At 41.2% G+C, this 20936-nt stretch overlaps 2 protein-coding genes across 4 annotated transcripts in view; both read left to right on the forward strand.

Annotated features, from left to right (window-relative positions):
* Positions 1-6718, forward strand: part of shroom4 (shroom family member 4) — a 64690-nt gene extending 57972 nt beyond the window's left edge. Inside the window, exons 7-12 of the mRNA XM_055021310.1 lie at positions 778-1359; positions 1623-1752; positions 2516-2617; positions 3003-3173; positions 3737-3879; positions 3994-6718. Of these exons, the coding sequence (XP_054877285.1) occupies positions 778-1359; positions 1623-1752; positions 2516-2617; positions 3003-3173; positions 3737-3879; positions 3994-4150 (1285 nt within the window). The 3' untranslated portion in view covers positions 4151-6718. The remainder of the gene's footprint in view (positions 1-777; positions 1360-1622; positions 1753-2515; positions 2618-3002; positions 3174-3736; positions 3880-3993) is intronic.
* A 1845-nt stretch (positions 6719-8563) lies between these two features.
* Positions 8564-20936, forward strand: part of clcn5b (chloride channel, voltage-sensitive 5b) — a 31269-nt gene continuing 18896 nt past the window's right edge. Inside the window, exons 1-2 of one of the 3 annotated variants that reach the window (XM_055021320.1) lie at positions 8564-8915; positions 9352-9498. In XM_055021320.1, coding sequence (XP_054877295.1) covers positions 9363-9498 — 136 coding nt within the window. In that variant the 5' untranslated portion in view covers positions 8564-8915; positions 9352-9362. Of the gene's footprint in view, positions 8916-8994; positions 9266-9351; positions 9499-16400; positions 16515-20936 lie in introns of those variants that run through there. The other 2 variants (XM_055021319.1, XM_055021321.1) reach the window with 2 other exon arrangements.

A 20936-nucleotide genomic window follows, 5' to 3' on the forward strand; every position in this document is an offset into this window, starting at 1 on the left:
TTCAAAGCAGCCCTGTTTAGTCCGTTTTCGTCAAACTGTAGGTCGTTTACTTCGAAAGTCCGGTTGGTTTGGGAAGCTGCGAATACGCAATTAAACTCTGCGAACCAAAACAGCGAACTCTGGTCCGCTTGAAAGCCTACATCTTGGCTTGTTAAGTGAGCTCGGGTGCATACGCGTATGTGAACACTGAACAAACCAGAGGCTGCTCAAAAAGCAGGAAGTGGATTATGGCGTAGGGCATTGTGGGTAAATACAACCAAAACAAAGACCTTAGTGTAGCGTCAGCAGGAAAAATCCAACAACCGCTAAAATCTGACACTAATGCTTTTGAAAAGTTTACATTTCAAGATGAAGGAAGTTGTGGCCCTCTTCTTGTGAGGTTTTCATGTTGTTTCCTTCAGTGGTTCTTGGTACACCGCCGCTACAGGCGAGGGGGGGGACAGGCTTTCCAAAGAGTTTGTATCATTTGACACAGTACAGTCAGAAATCGAACTGCAGCAGCTGAAAATGTAGCAAACGCTGCAACCTTAGAAAGTGTTTTTGGTGGACTTGTCTTTTAAAGGCTCACACTGTTTTCTTTGAGATCTTCCCAGGAAATGTACATTTAGTTTTAACATAAAAGTTACACGCAATATTTTTCACAAATATTATCTACACTTATTGGTCGAGGAAGCAGATTCTGTGCAACAGAAACCAGGTGTTCGAGGTCTTTAGTGTATTGACGGTACTTTTGGAGTTTAAACGGATGTTGTTTCTGAAATGTTATCTCTCCTCCAGTCCATCTGGGTTGAATGTGGGCCTTGGTCCAGATCTCAAACCACTGCCCAGCATCAGACCTGGAGCCACGCGGGAGAGACCCACGTCTCCTGGAGTTCATAGTCCCTCTCTGGATTTAGAAGTTGGCAGACCGAGAGAGGATCATCCTACCGAAGCATACTTCAGTCGAGTAGAGCTCGAGCATCAGCAGGCCTTCACCAACAGAGACTTCCAGGTTGAAGGTCAGCAGAAACGTGCAGAGTCGGAAAAAACTCTTAGCCCGAGCCCCGACCACAGCCTGGAGGCCGAGCTGGAGGCTCCCTTGGAGACGGACATCGACGATTTCCAGCAGCTGCCCGTGGAGGACGTGCCCATCACCAGCGAGCTGCCGTGCTTCGCGCAACCCGTCACAGTGCTGGAGACGGACATCGACACGCTGCCGGATCCCGAGGCCTCGCCGTCAGCCGAGACTCTCGATGGGAGCGGCTCTCTGGACGAGGAGGAATTGGAGCTTTTCCCTCCGAGTGGCGAAGGAGAGTCCGGGACGGAAAGCTGGAGAGAAGCCAGTCAGTCTGTGGAGCACAGCACCAACAGCCTGGACAGGTAGTTTCAGCAGTTGTTGTCACTAATCATCCTTTCTGCATATCCTCAAACAATCTCAAATTTGCACATAGAAATGAAAATGAAGGCCTTTCTGGCTTTTCTCCCCACCTCTGTAGTTTATTTGCTCACCAGGGGTTGAGATGTTTTTCATATCCTGCTCAGCCCGCAGAATTCGCTGCCGTTTTAAAAACCCGCGCGTTTGCTGCCGTTTCCAACCGCACGCGTAAACGAACCGTCTCCTCCGCCGGCCCTCCTCTCTGCAGGCAGTCCGGGGCCAGCTCCAGCTGTTCGTCCTACTACCACACGTCTGCAGCCAAGGCTCACCTCCTGTCGCAGATGAAGGACTTCACCCACAGCAGCGACAAGCACGAGGACGACGAGCTCGCCTACAAGGTAGACGCGCATGCGGCCCCGCTTCACTTTGAACCGCATTGAAGGAGTTGTTGTTTTTTTTTAACGGAGAGAAACGATCGTACATTAAACAACTTACAGCTAATTTCAAAAACAAGACCTGGGTTCATAAAAACGACTAAACATTCTGATAAACAAGGCTGGTTTCTCTACATTCACTATCATGCAGATTCAACAAGAGATCCCGTCAACAGCTACAACAACTCTTTGAAGAAATCGATATGAGTTACAACGACGTTTCATTTCCCTTTGGGGATTGATAAAGTACTCTTAAACAACCCCACAGTATGATGCTGCCACCACCATGCTGGGGAGTAGACACAATGCTCTAAGGCTTTAAAGTTACCCCACTTTAATTAACTTTAAGTACATTAATTAACTTTAAGTACATTTTAATTAACAAAATGTACTATCAAACGTACATTTTGTTAATTAAAAAGCTCAATCTTTATCTTTTTTAAGCGTCACTGTGAACAGATATTGACGCAGTTTCAAGTTACCCAAACATTCTTGAAAGCACATGTTTATATATTTAACTTTAATGTATCATTTTAAGCACTTTGTGAGTGAGAGGAAATCCATAATAAGGTTTTGATTTTAAATCTCCTCGAAGGGTTTCGTTGTGTCATCAGCCCAATAAAGGGAAAAAAAACACAAAAAAATCCAGCTACGCCTTGCTGTCCGAATTAATTCTTCTGCTATTTTTCTCTCTGCGAGCTGAAACGGTCGTTTCCGTGTTGTGCAGAAGCAGCTGATGGAGAGCCTGCGTAAGAAGCTGGGAGTGCTGAGGGAGGCTCAGAGGGGACTGCAGGAGGACATCAGAGCCAACGCACAGCTGGGAGACGAGGTCCAGTCCAATCCTGCTCTCTAGATTAAGTGCTTTAAATCATCTGCGCATGTTGGCAGGAACTCTTACTTTGAAAACTTGATGCGACTCGTTTTGTACAAGCACATCTACAAAAATGCTGTCTACAATTAGGACTGGACTGTATTTCAGATTATAAAGTCATATATTGGATATGTTGTCTTAAATAATTTATGTTATTTTAAAAATGCTTTTGATTGGATGATGGTTTAAAAAAAAAAGGTGGGATTAGATTGAAAATCTTGGAAAAAGGCATCTAGATCCAGTAGGTTCTAGAACGTGACAAGCTCGAGGATATCTTTATCCACCAAGGTTAAAAAAGTAGTCAAACAGCCTCTCTGTGTTTTTTTTTTTTTACTTCCTGTAGGTGGAGAACATGGTGGTATCCGTGTGTAAACCCAACGAGGTGGACAAATACCGCATGTTCATCGGCGACCTTGACAAGGTGGTGAGCTTGATGCTGTCTCTGTCAGGGAGGCTGCTCAGAGTGGAAACCACACTGGACACGCTGGACCCCGAGACAGAGCACCAGGACCGGGTGAGGAGGAGAAAACCTTTGCATAAAGAACCAGAAATGAAATGATAATTAAAGAAGAGTCATATTAGTGAAAGTCTTTTTTTTTTTGGGGGGGGTGGGGGGGGGGGGGGGGGGTCCGAGTTGGAACAGATTTGAAAGATCAAAATTATTATTTACAATCAGGTTGTCGGCACATCCTTAAATAGCATTAATTTAATTTCTCTAAAATGAATCCTTAAGTAAGTCAATTATGTCTTCAATTTTTATGTAGAATTTTTTTTAAGAGGGACAAGTTTGAGTTATGTGCAGACATCTTCACTCGCTGCACTCTTTTCCATTACCTGCTAGCTAGCAAACAAACAAGCCATAAGGATTTGGCTAGAATTTGGCTCTCGGTAGCATACCAGTTATATGCTACCTACTGGTATGCTACGTACCAGTAGCATACCAACTGCAAACAAACAAGCCATTAGCAGTTAGCATATGGTTCTCTAACTAATTAGCTAGCTAGCGAGAAAGCCGTTATGTGTGAAGCACAAAGCTGCTGCCAAGAACAACAAAATAAGGTCATTTTTGTCCTGTAGCTCCCCCTGCTGGAAAAGAAGCGTCAGCTCATGAGACAGCTGTCGGAGGCTCAGGACTTGAAGGACCACGTCGACCGCAGAGAGCAGGCCGTCAGCCGGGTTCTGGCCCGCTGCCTCACTCCAGAACAGCACAGGGACTACAGGTGAGCGTCAGAACAGGAATCAACTCGCGTTCAACCTGGCCAGTGAACCGTCCTTGAGTACTAAATTGCTTTGTGTGCTTTTGTTTTGTTGTTTTGGGGATTTTTTCTCTCCAGCCACTTTGTGAAGATGAAGGCTGCCCTGCTGGTGGAGCAGAGACAACTTGAGGACAAGATTCGGCTGGGAGAGGAGCAACTCAGAGGGCTGAGAGAGAGCCTGGGCCTCGGCCTGGGAATGGGAATGGGGATATCGATGGGATACGGACATTACTGAGCAATGCAGAAGAAGTGAAATGAAGGATGAAGGCCTTAATACGTTCAGTTCAATTCAAGTCCAGGACATGGAAGACATGTTGAGGGCAAGATCTTAATAGTTGTATAACGACACTAAATACGAAGCTGCTGCAGACGGTTACTTAGACATGAATATAGGAATTAAAACTGCTTAAGAAGCTACTATCTGATAGTAAGAGCATTCACACACAACCACTGGCAAAAAAACTGTTTAACAAATGATATTCTGACTCGTAATTGTATCCAAGAAGCGAGGGAAGTCATCCCAAAATGGTCCTATGAGACATCCTCCAGTTCAGCAGGAAAACATTAAGGCATGGAAAAACAAAAACTAAGACAAGAAGACTCTTGGCATCATAGCGAAGACAAAAACCGGCCAGGAGATGATAGACAAGTGTCCAAAAAGCCTGTTCGTTGTCATGACAAAGAAATCAAAACACTTTGTGCCTTAGACATGTACTGTACTATCGAACTGACGCTATGTATTTTCTGTTGTTACACACTTTGTTGCCAAAGACATTTTTGCGAGATGACTGTGTCATTCACTTCTGTTTTCTTTGATATTTAAACCTCCCGGTTCAGAGAACTCAAGGAGGGTGTTGTTTTTGGTGCTTCTCATATCCACACTAAAGCCAATGTTTCGCGGTGCGGCTGTCAGCTTTATTAACTGTTAAAACGTCGATTCTGCAAGACATAAACATACTGTTATTTTGTGTCACTTTACTGTACTTGTGTGGAGTTTGACACTCCATGGACTGTCTGTCATGTAACGACCTTTTATCTACAGGAGGCACTAGTGTTTGCTATGCGTATGGTCTGTATATTTTGGCGTCGATGTTCGAGAACATTCATTTCAAAAGATGGGTGAGAAGACCTGGGCGAGTCGAAGTTTACTGTATATGTTTACAATGAAGGAATCCGGAGTGGAGTGCGGTTTGCATGGCATCGAGTGAAGTTGGCGAATTTATTTTCTCAGACGTTTTCTGTTCCCAGCTGTCACCTCCGCTGACTTGAAAACCAGGCTAGTTGACCTTCAGACAGAGAGAAGTCTGTACAAGCAGTTGGATGACCTTTAGTTCAAAAGGGCAAGAATAAAACCCAACTTTTACCAACTTATTCACAACTTTTACCAACGTATTCACATTTTTTTCCCAACCCGCTTTTAAGCAAAACCTGTTTTGCAAAATTAGATGTACCACATAGCCAAAAAAAACCCCGAAAATCACTTCAGGGACAAAACCCAAAATTCAAACATTTCGGAAGTACAAAATATTTTTCAAAAAAAAAAAAAAAAATTCTCCACGTTTTTCCTTTTTGCTGCTGTCATGTGTATTTTTATTTTTTTTTTCACATTTTCAGTCTTCTCAGACTGTGCCATTACGCCATGACAGGCTAGCAGGTTAGCTTAGCATACGAACTTAATCTGGTGGAACAAGATATTAATTGTTCCACCAGCAAAACTCAAAATAAAAGAAGTGCTGGTGTTTTCTTCATGCTCAAATCATCGAACAAACTCGAAGAAAACTACTTACTACGTCAGCTAGCTTGTTTTGCAAACTAAGAGCGTTTTTGTCTTAAGATTAATTGCTAGTTTTTCGGCTGTGGGTTTAAAATGTAGGTAGGCAGGTCTTAAGTGTGGCTTTGTTCATTCCCACTACATGCTAGGAAATAAGCTAACAAGCTCCTAAAAGAGAACTTATCTCCTGTTACATTTTTCCCTGCAGAGCAAAGGTCTAAATTGGGCGGTCGCTGTAAGAATCTCGTCAAGAAATCTTTCCCTTTTTAAAAACATGTAGCTTTTTATCTTGCTGAACATTCCTAGTTGGTTGAGTTCTGTTTTTAAGTTGGCACCTCATTAAATCGGTCACCTGAAGTACTCAGTCGGTTAAGATCTTGCCATTCGAATACAAGATGCACCGAGAGATGCTTTTTAGCATCCAGCTTGTGTTGCTGTTGATACAATTTTATTTTATGCTACTTTACTGCCACCTAGTGGGCAATAGCTGCCAGTGTAGGATGAGGTCACTGACAAAATCCTGGAAGAACGGACTCGCTTAAAGGAGTTGAGTTTCGCTTCTGATACAGACAAGTTTAAAACACGTTCAAACGAAAGGAATTGAAAAGTCAAGTGAAGGAACGTTTCCACTCATCAGCCGCTGTTAAAGCCAACCTGTTCCTTTTGGAAGTAGCTTGAAGTCCATCCAAAGCTGCAGGTCTATATCAGCAAAGGACTCCTGTTGTTTTTTGTTTGTTTTTTTAGTTGCAAGTAACCCCTAGCCTGAGATTACGTTGTTCATTGCTGTGTACATTTGTGAATGTTTTCCTGGGCTGCAAACAGCAATTCTCACTGGAAAATTCATTGGAAACATATTGATATTTTAAGGACAAACATTGCCTGTTGGACCTGTAAGAGAGTGTATTTCTTTTTGTTTCTAGTTATGTTTTGTTTGGGTAAAAATTTTTGATTTATTAAAGAAAACATTTTGTTACTGCAAAAAACACTTGTGTGAGGAAATTGTGCCATAAATAATAATGATTTTTAAACTACCTCCCAGCCGTACTGTGGTGATTTTGTTTTTTCTGCTTTGACGGGCCTAAGTACTCCGAGCTAACGTGTGAATGCTTCTCAGGGGAAGCTTACATTTTTAAAGTAGTGGGATGGTTGAGTAAACACGGCTTGGGGTTATATGGAGGTTGACAAATGACAAGTGGAGTGAGGGGAGTCGTTGAGCGTGTCTGTGGGAGGTGGGGAAATTTACCCCGGAGGCACATTGAGCCGGGTAATCATGTGTTGATAGTACTGATGGTTCTGTCAAGTTACGTTTCCTGGAAGCAGGGGCTGTTAAATATTCCTGCTTAAGTTGTAAACGCTGAAAAACAAGAGCGGAAATGGAGCGTAAAAATGTAGTGCTGTGAAATAGTAGTCGCCCTCCCTCCTCCCCTCTTTTGCCTTGTGTTGTTGCACAGAGTGAATGCAAAAAGCAGCCATCGAAGGATCATATTTATTAAAAGGTAGACTGAGCAGAAAGGTGACATTCTGGTTGTCATTATTCACGTTATGAGGTGGTTTCTGTTTGCTTTCTTTATTGACAGTAGTCAGGCATGGTCGTGACCAGTGAAAGTCAACCCCAGCTGTCTGAAATCTCAGGCAATTCATGATTCTACAGCTTGCAATCTAAAGAGTCTAGTTCACAGAACTGCACACTGTCAAACAACAAGCAAGAGGGACAAAAAGGTGAGGAAATGTTCCCCGTTTCTCAGCTTTGATCATGGTGATCCTGTTCGGTTCAGACTTTTCAGAAGACTTAAACTTTAAGGGGAAAGTTTTCCTGCTAATGGAGCATTTTGTGTGTGATTGGGTTTATGGTAAGAAAGAAGACATCAGTGACGAAATCAATGCTTCAAGACCTCAAAGGTCAAGCAGTGATGTCTGCTGGAAACTTGGAGCCACTTTCTGCATAAAACTAAGCACGGAGGACCTGAATAGTTCAGTGAGTGGCCACAAGGTGTCGCCCTCTAACCACTGTGAAATAGAACAGGGACGCATATTCCTAAAGATTCACTTAATGATTTTAAGCATGGCTGTCGCTTCTATTGAACTTTTGGGCTTTATGAGAAAACCGATACAGATACAGCTTTCTCTTTTCGTCCTGAATACATTTCTTACATAATTTTTGGCCTGCAAAATCTACCGATTAATGAAAAAAATTAGATGATTTTTTTGTGTTAAATTTTAAATATTAATTTATATACATGTAAATTAATATTTACACATATGACGTGCCACATAATTTATAGGTTGTAGCTTTATGCATTTAAGAAATTCAATACAAGACACCAAAAATGTATTTATTTATTGTTTTTGGTCTCCAGTTTTGGAGAAACATAAAAAAAGTGCTCAAATAAAATTCCACTTTTCAAATTCGTTTGACGATCAAAGCAATTTCTGGATTAATTTAGTAACTGACTGTAATCGACCCGAGCTGTTAAGATTGAGGAAAACATCGAGGATCGATTAGCACAACTGCTCCACTGACCCATTTGAAAACGCCAAATATATATCAATAGGAAAAGCAATGACTCGTCACTCTACTGGCTGTCCTGGTGTTTAGATATTTAGTATTTTCTCATCAAGTGCAAAAGTGCAACCGGAAATAAACATCCTCGTGCCTTCAAAATAAAATTCAAAGTTCGACGTTTTTAAGAAAAGAAAGAAAAATTAAATTTAGATTCACATCCCAAAGACATGAATAGATCTGTAGGAAAACACCTCTGATACTGAGAAAAATTGATTGTAAAATTTGTGCTGTTGTGACTGAAAAGCAGACTCGAAAGTTGTGAAATTTGAAGGACAAAACCGGAAGTCGCAATCCTGTACCTTACATGACACTAGCTTACATGTTGCAGTTTAAGTGGCAAAAAAGAAGACGCATAAATACCGAAAAATACAGTCAGTTCCAATGTGTCGCGTTCGGGTAGATAAACCGCATTAAAAAGCGCTCGGTTGGTGTCTAGGCGCCGTGTAAAAGCCGAGCTTTTTGCCGCCGTGGAGAATGACGCAGAATTTTATCCTCAAGTTTACTGCAGTTTGACATAAGCAGCTCCAGCTGAAGGAGAGGGGAGAGCGGCGGGGCAAATCCGAGTCACAAGACTTCTTCGTCGCCGCTTTTTCACCCCCCCTCACCCAGTCGAAGGCTTAAAGTGGGGCCACAACTTTCCATCTCCTTCTACTTTTTTCCCATTTGGTAAGAACCGCAGCGACACACCGAGTTAGCCCGGCATGCGGATTGTCTCGTGAGCCGCGAAGCGCTTATTAAAGCCCAGCTGGTATAATCTGGTGAGCGCGAGGCGCTCGTCCTGCCAACTGATGCGACAGGAAAAGTGAGCGGAAGTGGTGACAGAACTTCCCTTTAACTGAAACCGTAGTCATGTCTGTGTGAGAGGAGCGGACACGCAGTGGGTCTTTATGACGCCCTCCTCGCTTTGAACGCTGTTCCGGGCGGAATAAGCTCACCGGCGCCCCACTGACCTCCAGGGCCAATGTTCCAGCTTTGGTCGCGCTTGTATCGGAGTCATGCCCCCCTCATGGACAGATGTAACTAGCTGAAGATGGAGAAGGAGAGCTTCGTTTTGGCAGACGCTCCATTTCTAATCGTGTGTGTGTGCTTGTGTGTGAAACAGTCCCCGGACTCATGGAGAACCCCGGCTACAGCAGCGGCTTCGACGGCCTCCATCACCCCAGCGACGACGACGATGACGAGATGGTGGACATCGCGGGAGCCACGCTGGACTTTTCGGCCACGGATGACGACCCCCCGCTCAGCTCAGGTAACCCTGCACGCGCATGCGGAGCCGCCACTGACCGAGGTCTGGCATTAACTTGGGTCCTGACGTCATTCAGTCCACTGACAGCTCTAGATGTGGTGACCTCAATTTCAGCTCAACATGCAAATCAAGTCACCCCAGAAAGTCTGCTGTTGATGCTTGAAACTGTTTTCATTGGTAAGTCTGATAAGGATGTATAAAATCTGAAAAGTTGCACCATGCATTTGGGTTCAGCTCCTGTGTGGTAATGTTTCACTGAAACCACTGCAGTTTCAGTGCATTTCCTTTCCAAAGTAGCTCAGATGAGCTGGGTAGCGTCGCATCTGTCGTGTCTGCGTTTGGCAACGTTTAAGACTTTTTCCAAATAATCAGCATGATCCAAGTCTGGAAAGTTCCTCCACCTTGTATATCCTCGTCATTTCTCTCCGGTGCAATGGCATCTCTCCAGAGAGATTCAAAATTTCTGCTCCTAAACTTTAACGGTTTACCTTCAGATGTACGGACGGCTGAGACTGTCGACACTTTTAAATCTTTCCTCAAAAGACCCATTTTTATTCTTTGGTGTTTGAGTTTGTTTTATGCTCACAGTTATGGAGTACATTTGTATTTTTGTTTCAGCCGTTATTTTAAATGAACACCACTTTCAGTTTTGCCTTATTTATTTGCTTACTCATTTGCATCATACTAATGCACCTTGAATACTCTTGCAGGGCACCACTGATCAGCGTTCTAGCTTCAATCATAGGGAAGTGTGTAAAGAAATCGTGTTCTTTTTTTGTTTTCTTTTTCTCCTCCCCAATGTTGCCTGGTTACTGATGATGTCATCGTCAGATAATTAAGTTCCTGTTGCAATGTACTTTGTGATGTTGTAAGACGTGAAAAGATAAAATGAGATTTAATTACAACTGGATGTTTGACTGGCATGGAAAGTTTCGGTCTTCCTTGTTTCTAAACTTCGTGGAGCTGCTGTGGTTTCTGTTTAAAAGCCTAAAAGGCCCCGTTAAATACATGTCATATACAAATATGTTTGATACATTTCATAAATAGGTGGCCTTCATAATAAACAAATGTGTTGTGTCTGAATAGTCAGCAGAATCTATTTATTCCTCTGGACATTAGAGCTGGCTGGCTACTGGTGACCACACCGTGCTGGCTAACTCGAACAGCATAAAACGCGCGTCAGCAGCAAAGAAGGAAGGAAGTCTGGGGAACGTCGTAACTCAACAGTGAGCTGTTACTGCTGTGTCAGCTGGAGGACAGGAAAGACGCTTCACCTCACTTTTAAACAGAACTTTCTTTGTAAATCAGGGCGTCTGTGAATTTACAGTCAGAGCTCAGTTGTAGGAGGAAAACTGGAGTTTTTTTTTTTTTGCTTCTTTATCAACTTCTTCTTGATGAAGAATAAGTTTATCACATTCTTCTTAGTGATAAATGTCTGTCAGCCTGTAAGAAACAGGGGGTGGAGCTACATTCCACTTGTTGCCCCCTTTCTGGATTGTGGATTAGTTGTAATCTCTGTCACCTACGCCTTTGAGTCCTGTTGACTCAGTCCCACAGCTTGATACGGAAACAAGCTGTGGGATTATCAGAAACGCTGTGACTCATGCTGGCCTCAGTCATGCAGAGTTGACCAGAAGTTTTAGAAGACTTCATTGCCTCATATGCTGAACACGTTTTTGTCTCAGTTCAAATGAACCCAAAACTTGTTTTGAAATTCTTGAGGTTTTAGTCCAACTCTCACTTCTTATTTTTTACCCTCTTGAGGTTTTGGAGAAGTTGTGGTGCGCCGTTGTCGTCTTCCTCTAAGGAAGTCTTAAAAGAAAACAACGGTAACTTTGTCTACATGTCCACATGCTGGTAATAAGGAACATTTGATACATTGCAGAAATCAGTCGAACTGCCTGATATGTAATTATTTTCACCTGAGAACTCAGTTTCTCCCTCTGCTTCTCCGTCATTTGTGTTGCGATAGCGACCTCTACTGGCGAATTACTGACACATTTAGGTAACAATGACAAGATACCGCATATCTTAAGCCAAAATCAATCAATTCCCAAAATATAACATATAAGTAGCAGAGAAAACACCAACACAATATATATATGAATAAGCTATTATTCTGACATAGCCCATGCTTCTCATAATCAGAAAGAAACAGATGAGTAATAATGTAAATAATTCCAAGTTATTTTTCTGTTTCCACAGTGATCTTAAATAATTATAAATCCATGTACATGAGGAGTTGGTACACATAAGTACAGCACTTCTGGCACCATCATGTTTTCTTTTGGAGAGATCCTCCTCTTTCCTCTCTCTTCCTTCTCCAGCTCTTTTTGGCACAGATGTTCAGACTCAGCTAGATTGATGGGCAGTGCCAACGCTCCAGCCTTTTCAGGACTTTCCAAAAATTCCTGGAGTGCACCAGACGTTCTCTGGTGCACTCCAGGACCCGCTGTTTGAGGCTTTCCCAAAGCCCACACATCCCCCTATTGTGTTTTCTTGATGGTAGGGTGGTCCTCGTCTTGCCAAGATGAAAAACGTCCGCACCAATTCAGAGTTCGTAGCGTCTTCTAAATGTTTTCTCTGCAGATTTCTCAGTATGGGTCTCTCCTTACCTCCAGCCTGGCTTACCTCCACGGCCCTGTCGTGGAAATAAAACCCACAGAATTGATGCTGTCATCACCCTGTCTGAACCAAAAGATGGTTTTAATAAGCTGTTGCTCTGTGCTTGGTTTTAGCCACGCATGAAATGTATCACTGAGGTTGATTTTTTTTTTTCCGTCTTTTTTTCTTCTGAGATTCTTTGCTATGAGTTATTAGGAGGCCCAATTGGCAAACTCAGTGCATTCTGTTTTTTGAAGTGTCCACGGATCCTTAAAAAGTCTTTAATTCATTCATCTAAAATTAAAGTCCTTAAATGCCTTAAATTCATGACAGAAAACGTAAGTTAGCCTTAAATTCATCGTGGGAGGACAATTAAATATCATGTATTCTATGTAGGTTTTTTTCTCGGGGAACTTTTCTATGAGGTGAAAGTGTTGCGTCATTGTTTTCTGTGACTCAAAGCAGCTAAGGGTACCAGTAACAATCTGCTAATACTTAATTGCTACTAGTTGGCAAGCGAACAAACAATCTTTTAGCAGCTTGCACAGGTTTCATTAGCAGCTAGCATTTAGCTCTCTAGCTAACTAGCTCGCCAGCAAATGCACAAACAAGCAAATATGGAAAGGGAGGGGGTAGAAGTGAGGGGGTAGAAGTGAGCACTTCTTTAATCCTACCCCTTCTCTCAATTGGTTCATTACCCATATGGCTCATTAGCAGCTAACAATTAACTTTCTAGCTAGCTAGCAAGCAAAGCAGTCATTAGCAGCTGGACTATGGGCCATTTACAGCTGAGCATATGGCTCTCTAGCTAATTAGCTAGCAAGCACACAAAGAAGCCATTAGCAGCTAGAATATGGCTAGTTTGCAGCAAGGAGGATATGCTAGGATAGCTAGTATAGCTGTTAGGTATTTTCCTCGAACCTACAATAAAATAACCACAGACAACGTATATGAATTAAATATGGTCAGGCTTCTGCAGAAGGAGAAATCCCGATCAACAGCTCCTCCGAGCTGTTCAATAGAGAGTTCTGATCTGCTTTCACGTGAGCTCCCTCTTTATTGTCAAAGCATCAAACAACAGAGGTCGTAAAACATTTAACACAAACAGACCAACAACTCAGTTCCAGGTGTGATATCTAATCTACAATCTGAGCCCAGTTCAGCTCTGGGTCAAACTGTCACCTAAAACTGGGTAGATAAACACCAGAGAAGAAGTTTCTGAGAACCATAAAGTTTTACTATCTCGCATGAAGACAATCGTAACCTCCAGGTCAGCCCATACACACATAAGGAAGAGGACACTTTAACAAAATGATAATATCAAAAAATCTCTAACAATAGCTATCCTAGCATATGCTAGCTAGGATAGGCTAGCTAGCATAGGAGACACACAAACAAGTCATTAGCAGCTAGCATATAGCTCTTTAGCAAAAGCTGCTGCCAAGAGCCACAAAAATAATTCTCAAGAATTCCAACGTTTTGGTCCCCTGCATTTTTTTTAACATCTCTTTCATGATATAGGCCTTAAATTTGACTTATGATGATCTCAAAAAGGACTTAAAGTCTTAAATTGAGTTGGCAAAACTTTCATAAACCCTGTTATGTTTTTAATACAAAAAATGGTTCCATATGAGCATTCAACAACAGATGGCTTCTGCTAATTAATTACTAGTGACCAGAAATTGAATTGCTAATAGTTTCATTCTTGGTTTATAAAAAAAAAAGAAAAAGAAAAAGGTATTTAAACTTTCAGACGGACGCTTTCAGCCCTTAAGTAGTGAGTGGGGCTTTTTCCTCTTTTATTAGCTGAATTTCCAATTTTCTTTTATCGTTCTCGTTTTGCATGCATTGCTCTTTTTACTGCTCTCAATCTCGAGTGTGTAAATGCATTTGTTGGATTTATTACCAGTTGGTGTGTTGTTATTGCCTCTAATGACTTTATAGCTGGGCATATTGGCTTATGGTTCTCTGAGTGGTTCATATAGCAGATTGACTTAGTCACACTGTGAACCTCTTGACATGTGATAATGACTGTGATGATTGGAAGCCATGACCTGGGAAAATACTGTGAATTAGAGCGGCATAACAATCAGAAAAACATGCGATTCTGATGATGGTTTTGAGAATTGCAATGATATTTCCTGTGCACTTTTTGACTCTTTTCTCACTTTCATGTTCATTACTGCATCTTCCCGCTATGTCCGGCAAGGACTGTTTCTTTTAAATCTTTATCGAAGTAGAAAATGATCTTATGCTCAAGAAAACACTTTAAGAGACACCGTATGCACTGATTCCAGTTTCCTTCAATTTCCTCTGACTTTGTATATATGATTAAAATTCAAAATGTCAAATTAATTACAATCAATAAACCAGACATTTATGCCGCCACCGTCATTGAGGCCACGTGAAACGCATTTTCCCATGGCTATCAGACCTTAAGAGTTCAAAGTTCGAACTCCAAGTTGAACCTGTGTCGTCTTATCCATTTTCATTTACGTGCGTCTGCTAAAGCAGTGTGTGTTTTGGCAGAAATGCGATCCACAACATTGCATCAAAAGCTTCCTGAACTTAAGAGAAATATTACAGCGCCTGTACACAAGCAAGGTTCCCATGATGCAAAGGAAAATATTCTCTCCCGCCCCCCAACCCTCCAGTCCTCTGTGCATATATGTAAATAATTAATGGGCAAAAAAAAAAAGAGAGATTTCTGATCAGACCTACTTTTAAATGCATGAAATCGTCCGCAGTGCATAAACAAACGTGACAGAGCAGAGCACAAGCGCTCCCACTGGGAACAGATTGTTTAATGTTTTTGAACATTACGGGAAAGATGACTTCTGACGCCCCGCTGAGAGGAGAATTGTTCTGGAAACTCGCGAGGGGTCTGTTGTGGCAGAAAGCGTGTGGGAGAGTCAGAAGGGAACCTCCCAGCGAACAACAAATGTTGGGACTTTTAAGTCTTACAAATGGAGGAAATGGTGAGAAAACCATTTTCAGTTGTTGTGCAGTAACTTTCTGGAGCAGATCTTCTGAAGCTCTTTCCTGGTATGGTTCCAGTTTTTGTATGACACCAGGATAAGTTGGCCTTTTCTGACCTTTGGTAGAATCCTACCTGTCTTTATGATAAATCATTGTCAGTAGAAAAATTAATACATTTTCTCTAAATATGAAGCTATTGTGTTCCTGATAGTTAGGCGGTTATTTTAGAAATAAAATGGTTTTAAAAAGAAATCTTGCATCGTCTATCAAAAGATGATGAAACAATAAAGCAGGAGAATAAATGTTGGGGAAAATAATTTGTTGCTGAATTTACAAATTATTAGGAAAATTTCCTGTTTGAAACAAAACAAGTAAAGTATTTTAGTGGTCAAAGCTGTGATCTATTGTTTATTTATTCTGGTTTTCCTGGTGCTTTAAGCCTTTTTGTGGTGAACTAACATTAATTATTTACGTTGAGAGCAGAGGTGACATCATAAAATGCATGAGAGAGAGAGACACTGAAAGCTTAAATGGACAAAGCTGAACCACTTCCTGTTTGCTGAAATGTCACTCCCCTTTTAGTACTTCTAATTTTCCTTCCTCAGTAACAATGTTCACACTGAAGAGTGTTGAGATGCAAACTACTTGCTTGTGCTATGTCACAGTCACCAACATGCGCAACATTTTTTCCCCTTTAAAATTGATCAAAATCTGAATCGGAAGGACAGCCTTACAGTAAAAGTGGATTCAGTGTGACTGGTGCACTTTTACAAAGCAGGTGTAATATTGCAGTCTAATCAGGTCAGAATTGAAATATAATCTTCAGGGTGATGAAGTATTGTCTGGACTATATGTGTTGCTTCTGGTAGCACAGTAGCTACCCTTTCATTTCAGTTCACTGAAAGCCCTGAGACTCTGAGTTGTAAAGTATTTCATTCAAGATTGTTCAGATCCTTTTTTACTGCGTTCAATCATTAAACCATGAAGAACAACCAAACCTTTGGAAAACACTTAGATTCCCAGAACTGAGTGAGTACCAGGTAAAGTCCCCTTGACATAAAGGATCTCTGTACAACATAAACTCAGATGTTTGTGATTTTTCACCTTTTTAAAATTCTGCTATGTCATTTATTTCCACACTCACCTACCTCTCACCCTCCCCAAACATACAGTAAGCTCATTACTCAAAACCTGTAGAAAGTAGTTCAGCAAATCACCACCCACTTCCCAGACAGCTGAGCCAATCGCGAGTCAGTTCCAGAGTCTTCTGGCCACAGAGGGAGGGACCTGCAGTAGGGCTTCTTCCTCAAGGAGAAGGAAGATACGTCCAGCTTGACTCGACGGCGGATCCTGAGCGAGGGTGGGGGGAGTGTAACGAGAGATGGGCTGGGAGTTCTGGAGTAAGCAGCTGGATGAGGAGGAACTGGTGACGGATGGTGAGTTAATTTCTGTTGCGTCCTGGCAATGTGGCTTAAAAGGGGACATGTTTTTCCTGTTGGACTGCTTACAGATTTCGTGCCATTAAGAACAAGTTGTTGGTATTTTTGCCCATCACGTTCTGTGCAGCTGCTGGACCTGCCTAATCGTCTGCTTCCTGTGATTTAATCATGTTTATCTTGTTCATGTGGTTCTCTCTGTTATACACAAGATCCTGACTTTAACTTTTCCACAGTTTAATCATTAAGTACATTTACCACCCGTCATATGATTTGGGTCCAGTAACTGCTTGAGGTTGCACAATAGAGAATGGGGTCAGATGAAATCTGACTTTGGAGCTTTTTTTAATTTTTTTTTATCTTTAATCTGAGTGAGGTGTTTCTGTGTACCTTTTCTAGTCTTTGGACTGTGACTTCTCAAGGCTCTGCTGACTGTGTTGTGACTGTATCCGATATCCATCCTGTTCCAAGGTGGACATAACACACGTTTATTATTTTAGCTCCCCCAAAATATTCCCACGAATCTTTCTCAGACGCAGAGGAAACTTGTTCACTGTTGTCTATTTTTGTGTGTCTTTCCTCAGGAGATGAACATTATCCTAAATGTTTGAGTATGTTGCAGTAAATGTTTTCAACACAGCCACAGGCCTGCGGACGGGTACATAGCAATCACCTGCAAATATCGAGAACATTATCATCTTCACACAACCTAGTTTGTGCCGTCTTGAATTTTCCACTACCTTGGAAAAGCCTAGAAATGCATCAATTAGTTTTGTCCCCGGTTCCACTGTCCATGTTTTGTAATGCTTTGACCAGCCAATGCTAATTGGACTTCTTAGAACTATTTTAGAGATGCACAATACTGTATGTCAACATCAACATCACTATCAGCGATATTTATTTTTTATATGGTCATCGTCCTGAAATAATGGTCTAAGTAATTTCCTTTAGCCAAGAGATGAATTATGCAAAAAAGAAAAAGAAAAAAAGACGTAGGCCATTATTTTAGGAAAGTGATGATGTTAGTACCGATCCGGTGAATACAATTTGGCTGATAGTAACAACTGATATTTATATCTGTCTTGTTGATATTTGTTTCTGGAGGGACGGAGGCTGGTCATGTGATATTTGTTTGGTGACAGTGATAGTCATACAGTGCAAGATTGTCAGGACTTTAGCTGAACTCAATGTGTCGCAAAGGTAGAAAAATCTCCATGATATAAAATATTGGTAAATGTCGGTTATCCGGTCTAACATCAAGTTTAAATACTGGATATCGGCCCAAATTTTCGTATTGGTGCATCCCTTAAATGTTTATTTCTAGCCTTCTTGCTCTGAACATTCATTAATTAATTTTGTTAGCACTGTGTGGTTAAGCTAGCAGTCACAGTAACACGAAGGGTAAAATAATTAGAATAAACATTAACATAGTTAGCATTACTGACCATAAACGCAGTACCTGAGTGTATTTATTCGAGATTCCCAAAAGGTTACAGAGATGTCCAAATCCCCCTCAAAAATATAAAAGGATGCTCAGTTGAGCCTTCCTGCAGTCTTCTCCAGGCTTAATTCACTGAAAGCAAACATCTCGATTGCAGGTACAAGTTGATGTCCTACGAAAGACGGCTAATTCTGGATAATGACTGAAACTGGAAACCTTTTGTTTTTCCACAGCTTCTTTTATCCTTCGTAACTTTTGTGGCTTCATTTTCAAACACGCCACTGTTACTCAACCTGGGTAACTTTGAGTCCATCGGTAAAAACATCTACACCAAAAGTTTTTGTAGCTAGCAAGACCTGTCGGCACTCTGGTATGATGCATCTACCGACTGACCAAAAAAATGCGCCACGATACATTATACGTTAGTGTCTCATCTTCCACAGTTATGCCATCAGATCAGCTTTTTATTAGTGCTTTTAGCATTGTCAGCCTACTTTCTGATTTCATTCCAGATTTTAAAGCTTTCTGTAGGATTTCAACTTTAAAAAGTCAGTTTTGAAACAAAGTTTCAAAACTGACTGTGCTGTGACGAAACAAAACAGTTTCGTCACAGCAAATTGCCCTGAAAGTTGTTGGTGTTATGTCAGCACGGGCTCTGGGGAACATACTGCTGCCTTTACTCGCTCTCGTTAGTCCACTCTACAGACCGGTTTAACCTGTCAGTTCAGGTGACAGCTGAAAAGCTACTTCTGTTTTTAATGCGCAGCAACATTTTTCTTCAAGCTGTATTTATATGACATGCCGACGACTGTGTAGATAGGAGCTCTTTTACCCGCAAAGTGTGAAGGAATTCTGGATTCCATTTGCGTTTCTGGACGGTCGGGGAATGTATTTACATTCTGAAATATGCTACAGTTCGTACTCTGTCACTGTGAAATCGCCAAAAATCAAATATTATTAAAGCGATTGCTTCCCCTCAGGTGCATTTATATTGTGGGTTTCGGCCAAGTTTAAGCCTGTTATATGAAGTAACTCTTAAAGTGTATTCACAGTGACAGCTGAACCCTGCCCCCTCCAACTTTAACTTGTTCTCAATTCCAGTAACACAGAAATAAAAACACAATTATATTTCATCTGAAATTGTTGTTTTACCCTCATTAATGTCCCATCTGTTCGAGCTACAAGAGCCTGACTCTCTGTGTTACTTCCTGTTTCCATTGGGATCTGCTTTTTGATTGCTTCTGTATGGTGAACCAATCAATTAAACGTTAAGATTTTCTTTTATAGCTCACTTGAATATTAATCTTTTAAAATTTGATCTATTTTGAAATGCCATTGCAATAATAAAGAAAGTTCTAATATTAATATAGTGGAATAACATAATCTATTTTTGTTTTACATAACATGAAATTCAGTATTTTACTAGTCAATAAACAATATTTATTGACTAGTCTTCTGAACTTCTCTTTACTAAGACAACAGGACTGGAGCCTCACCTAGAGCCGTTCTTTGTTCTTGTAATGTTCTGCGTAAACTGCATTATTATTTCGTTTAATTATATACATTTATATTTATTTAATGAGCAAATAAATAAAACACAAGAATGAAAGAGCATGCGCATTGCTCATTGATTGTTTTCGTTCAAAGTGGCCGCTGTAATGTCTGCCATGATGGTAGACCTCACAGCATTGTGGTCCCTGGCTTCATGCAGTGGGAGATAGAGTGAGAACAGTCGGCGCCTAGTGCTTGGTTCCTTCTTGCTTTTTGCTCTTTGGTCAGTGTTCAGGGCATTACCTCAATTTCAGTGATGTGTGGTCAGGTGAGTCAGAGCCTCTCCTGTCATCATGGAAAAATAATATATAAAGATAAAATCACATATTGCTATTTTCAGCCTGTGGTTTGTACTTCAAAGGACCTATTTCTATTTAGCTTAACCAATTTTTATTTTTTATTTTATTTTCAAAATCACTGAATTTTTGCATTTTCCCATTCAAATGCTCGGAAGCGAAGCAGGTGAGGCAGCGGCGACCTGAGCCTCACGTGGGATTGATCAACCTCTCTAAATGCCAGTCTATGAGAGCATGTTCTTCCTGTCTGAACATCGCCAATAAAATGGCTAAAAAAACATTTAATGTATGAACTGATTCTCCATAATTTAGCATATGTATATAATGTTCAATGTTTTTTGTCACCAACTGTGTGTGTAACGTGTTTCGTGTGCTGATCAGAGAATAGGCTTAAAAAAGGTGAGGCAGGCCGTTTTCCTGCCTCATGGCAGGGGGCGCTCATGATCCCAGACATTTTGTCTCCACAACTGCAGAATAAGAGACTGTAACAGCGAGCTAGCTATAGAGTCAAGTGCAGCGATATATTTATAGTTTTCTTTGTGTGGTAAATAATTATGTGTGGGTTTTTTTGTTTCGTTGTTGTCAGTTGCAGTCTGCATGTAGCTGCGCTGATACAGAGAGTGAGAAAGACGTGGTTTTGAGTTGGACTAATGCTCTTTCTCCCTTTGCTGTGGAGCACAACACCAAATTCATAATATCTACATGTCCAAGTTTGATTGAGTTAACGGAATTATTGCATGGCGTGTGGGAAAGTACGTCACTGTGCAAATGCTATGTTTAATGGTGGAGACAGTGGTGAAAAAGAGTTTCTTCTGCTTTTAATATGAGTAAAATTTATTTTAGCTCTAAGTATTTAATATATAGGTGTTTTTATGGGAATGTGAATCTTTCAGATCAGTTTGATTAGCAATTTTGATTATATTTCACATTTTATTGTGTCGTGCAGCGCGGGGCGCTGGCCTTGGTCTTGACTCAGTCTCAGCTTCCCTCGGTCTTGGTCTTGACTTGATCTCAGACCCTAAAAGTCTTGGTCTTGTCTTGGTCTCGGGTTAGGTGGTCTTGACGACAAAACAAAATCAAGCTCAGACATTTGCCTCCAGCTAGTAATAAACCAGATGGTTACGATTTTAAAAC

Source organism: Poeciliopsis prolifica, unplaced genomic scaffold (genome assembly GCF_027474105.1).
Source record: "Poeciliopsis prolifica strain line A6 unplaced genomic scaffold, Auburn_PproV2 SCAFFOLD075, whole genome shotgun sequence".
Classification (NCBI taxonomy): domain Eukaryota; kingdom Metazoa; phylum Chordata; class Actinopteri; order Cyprinodontiformes; family Poeciliidae; genus Poeciliopsis; species Poeciliopsis prolifica.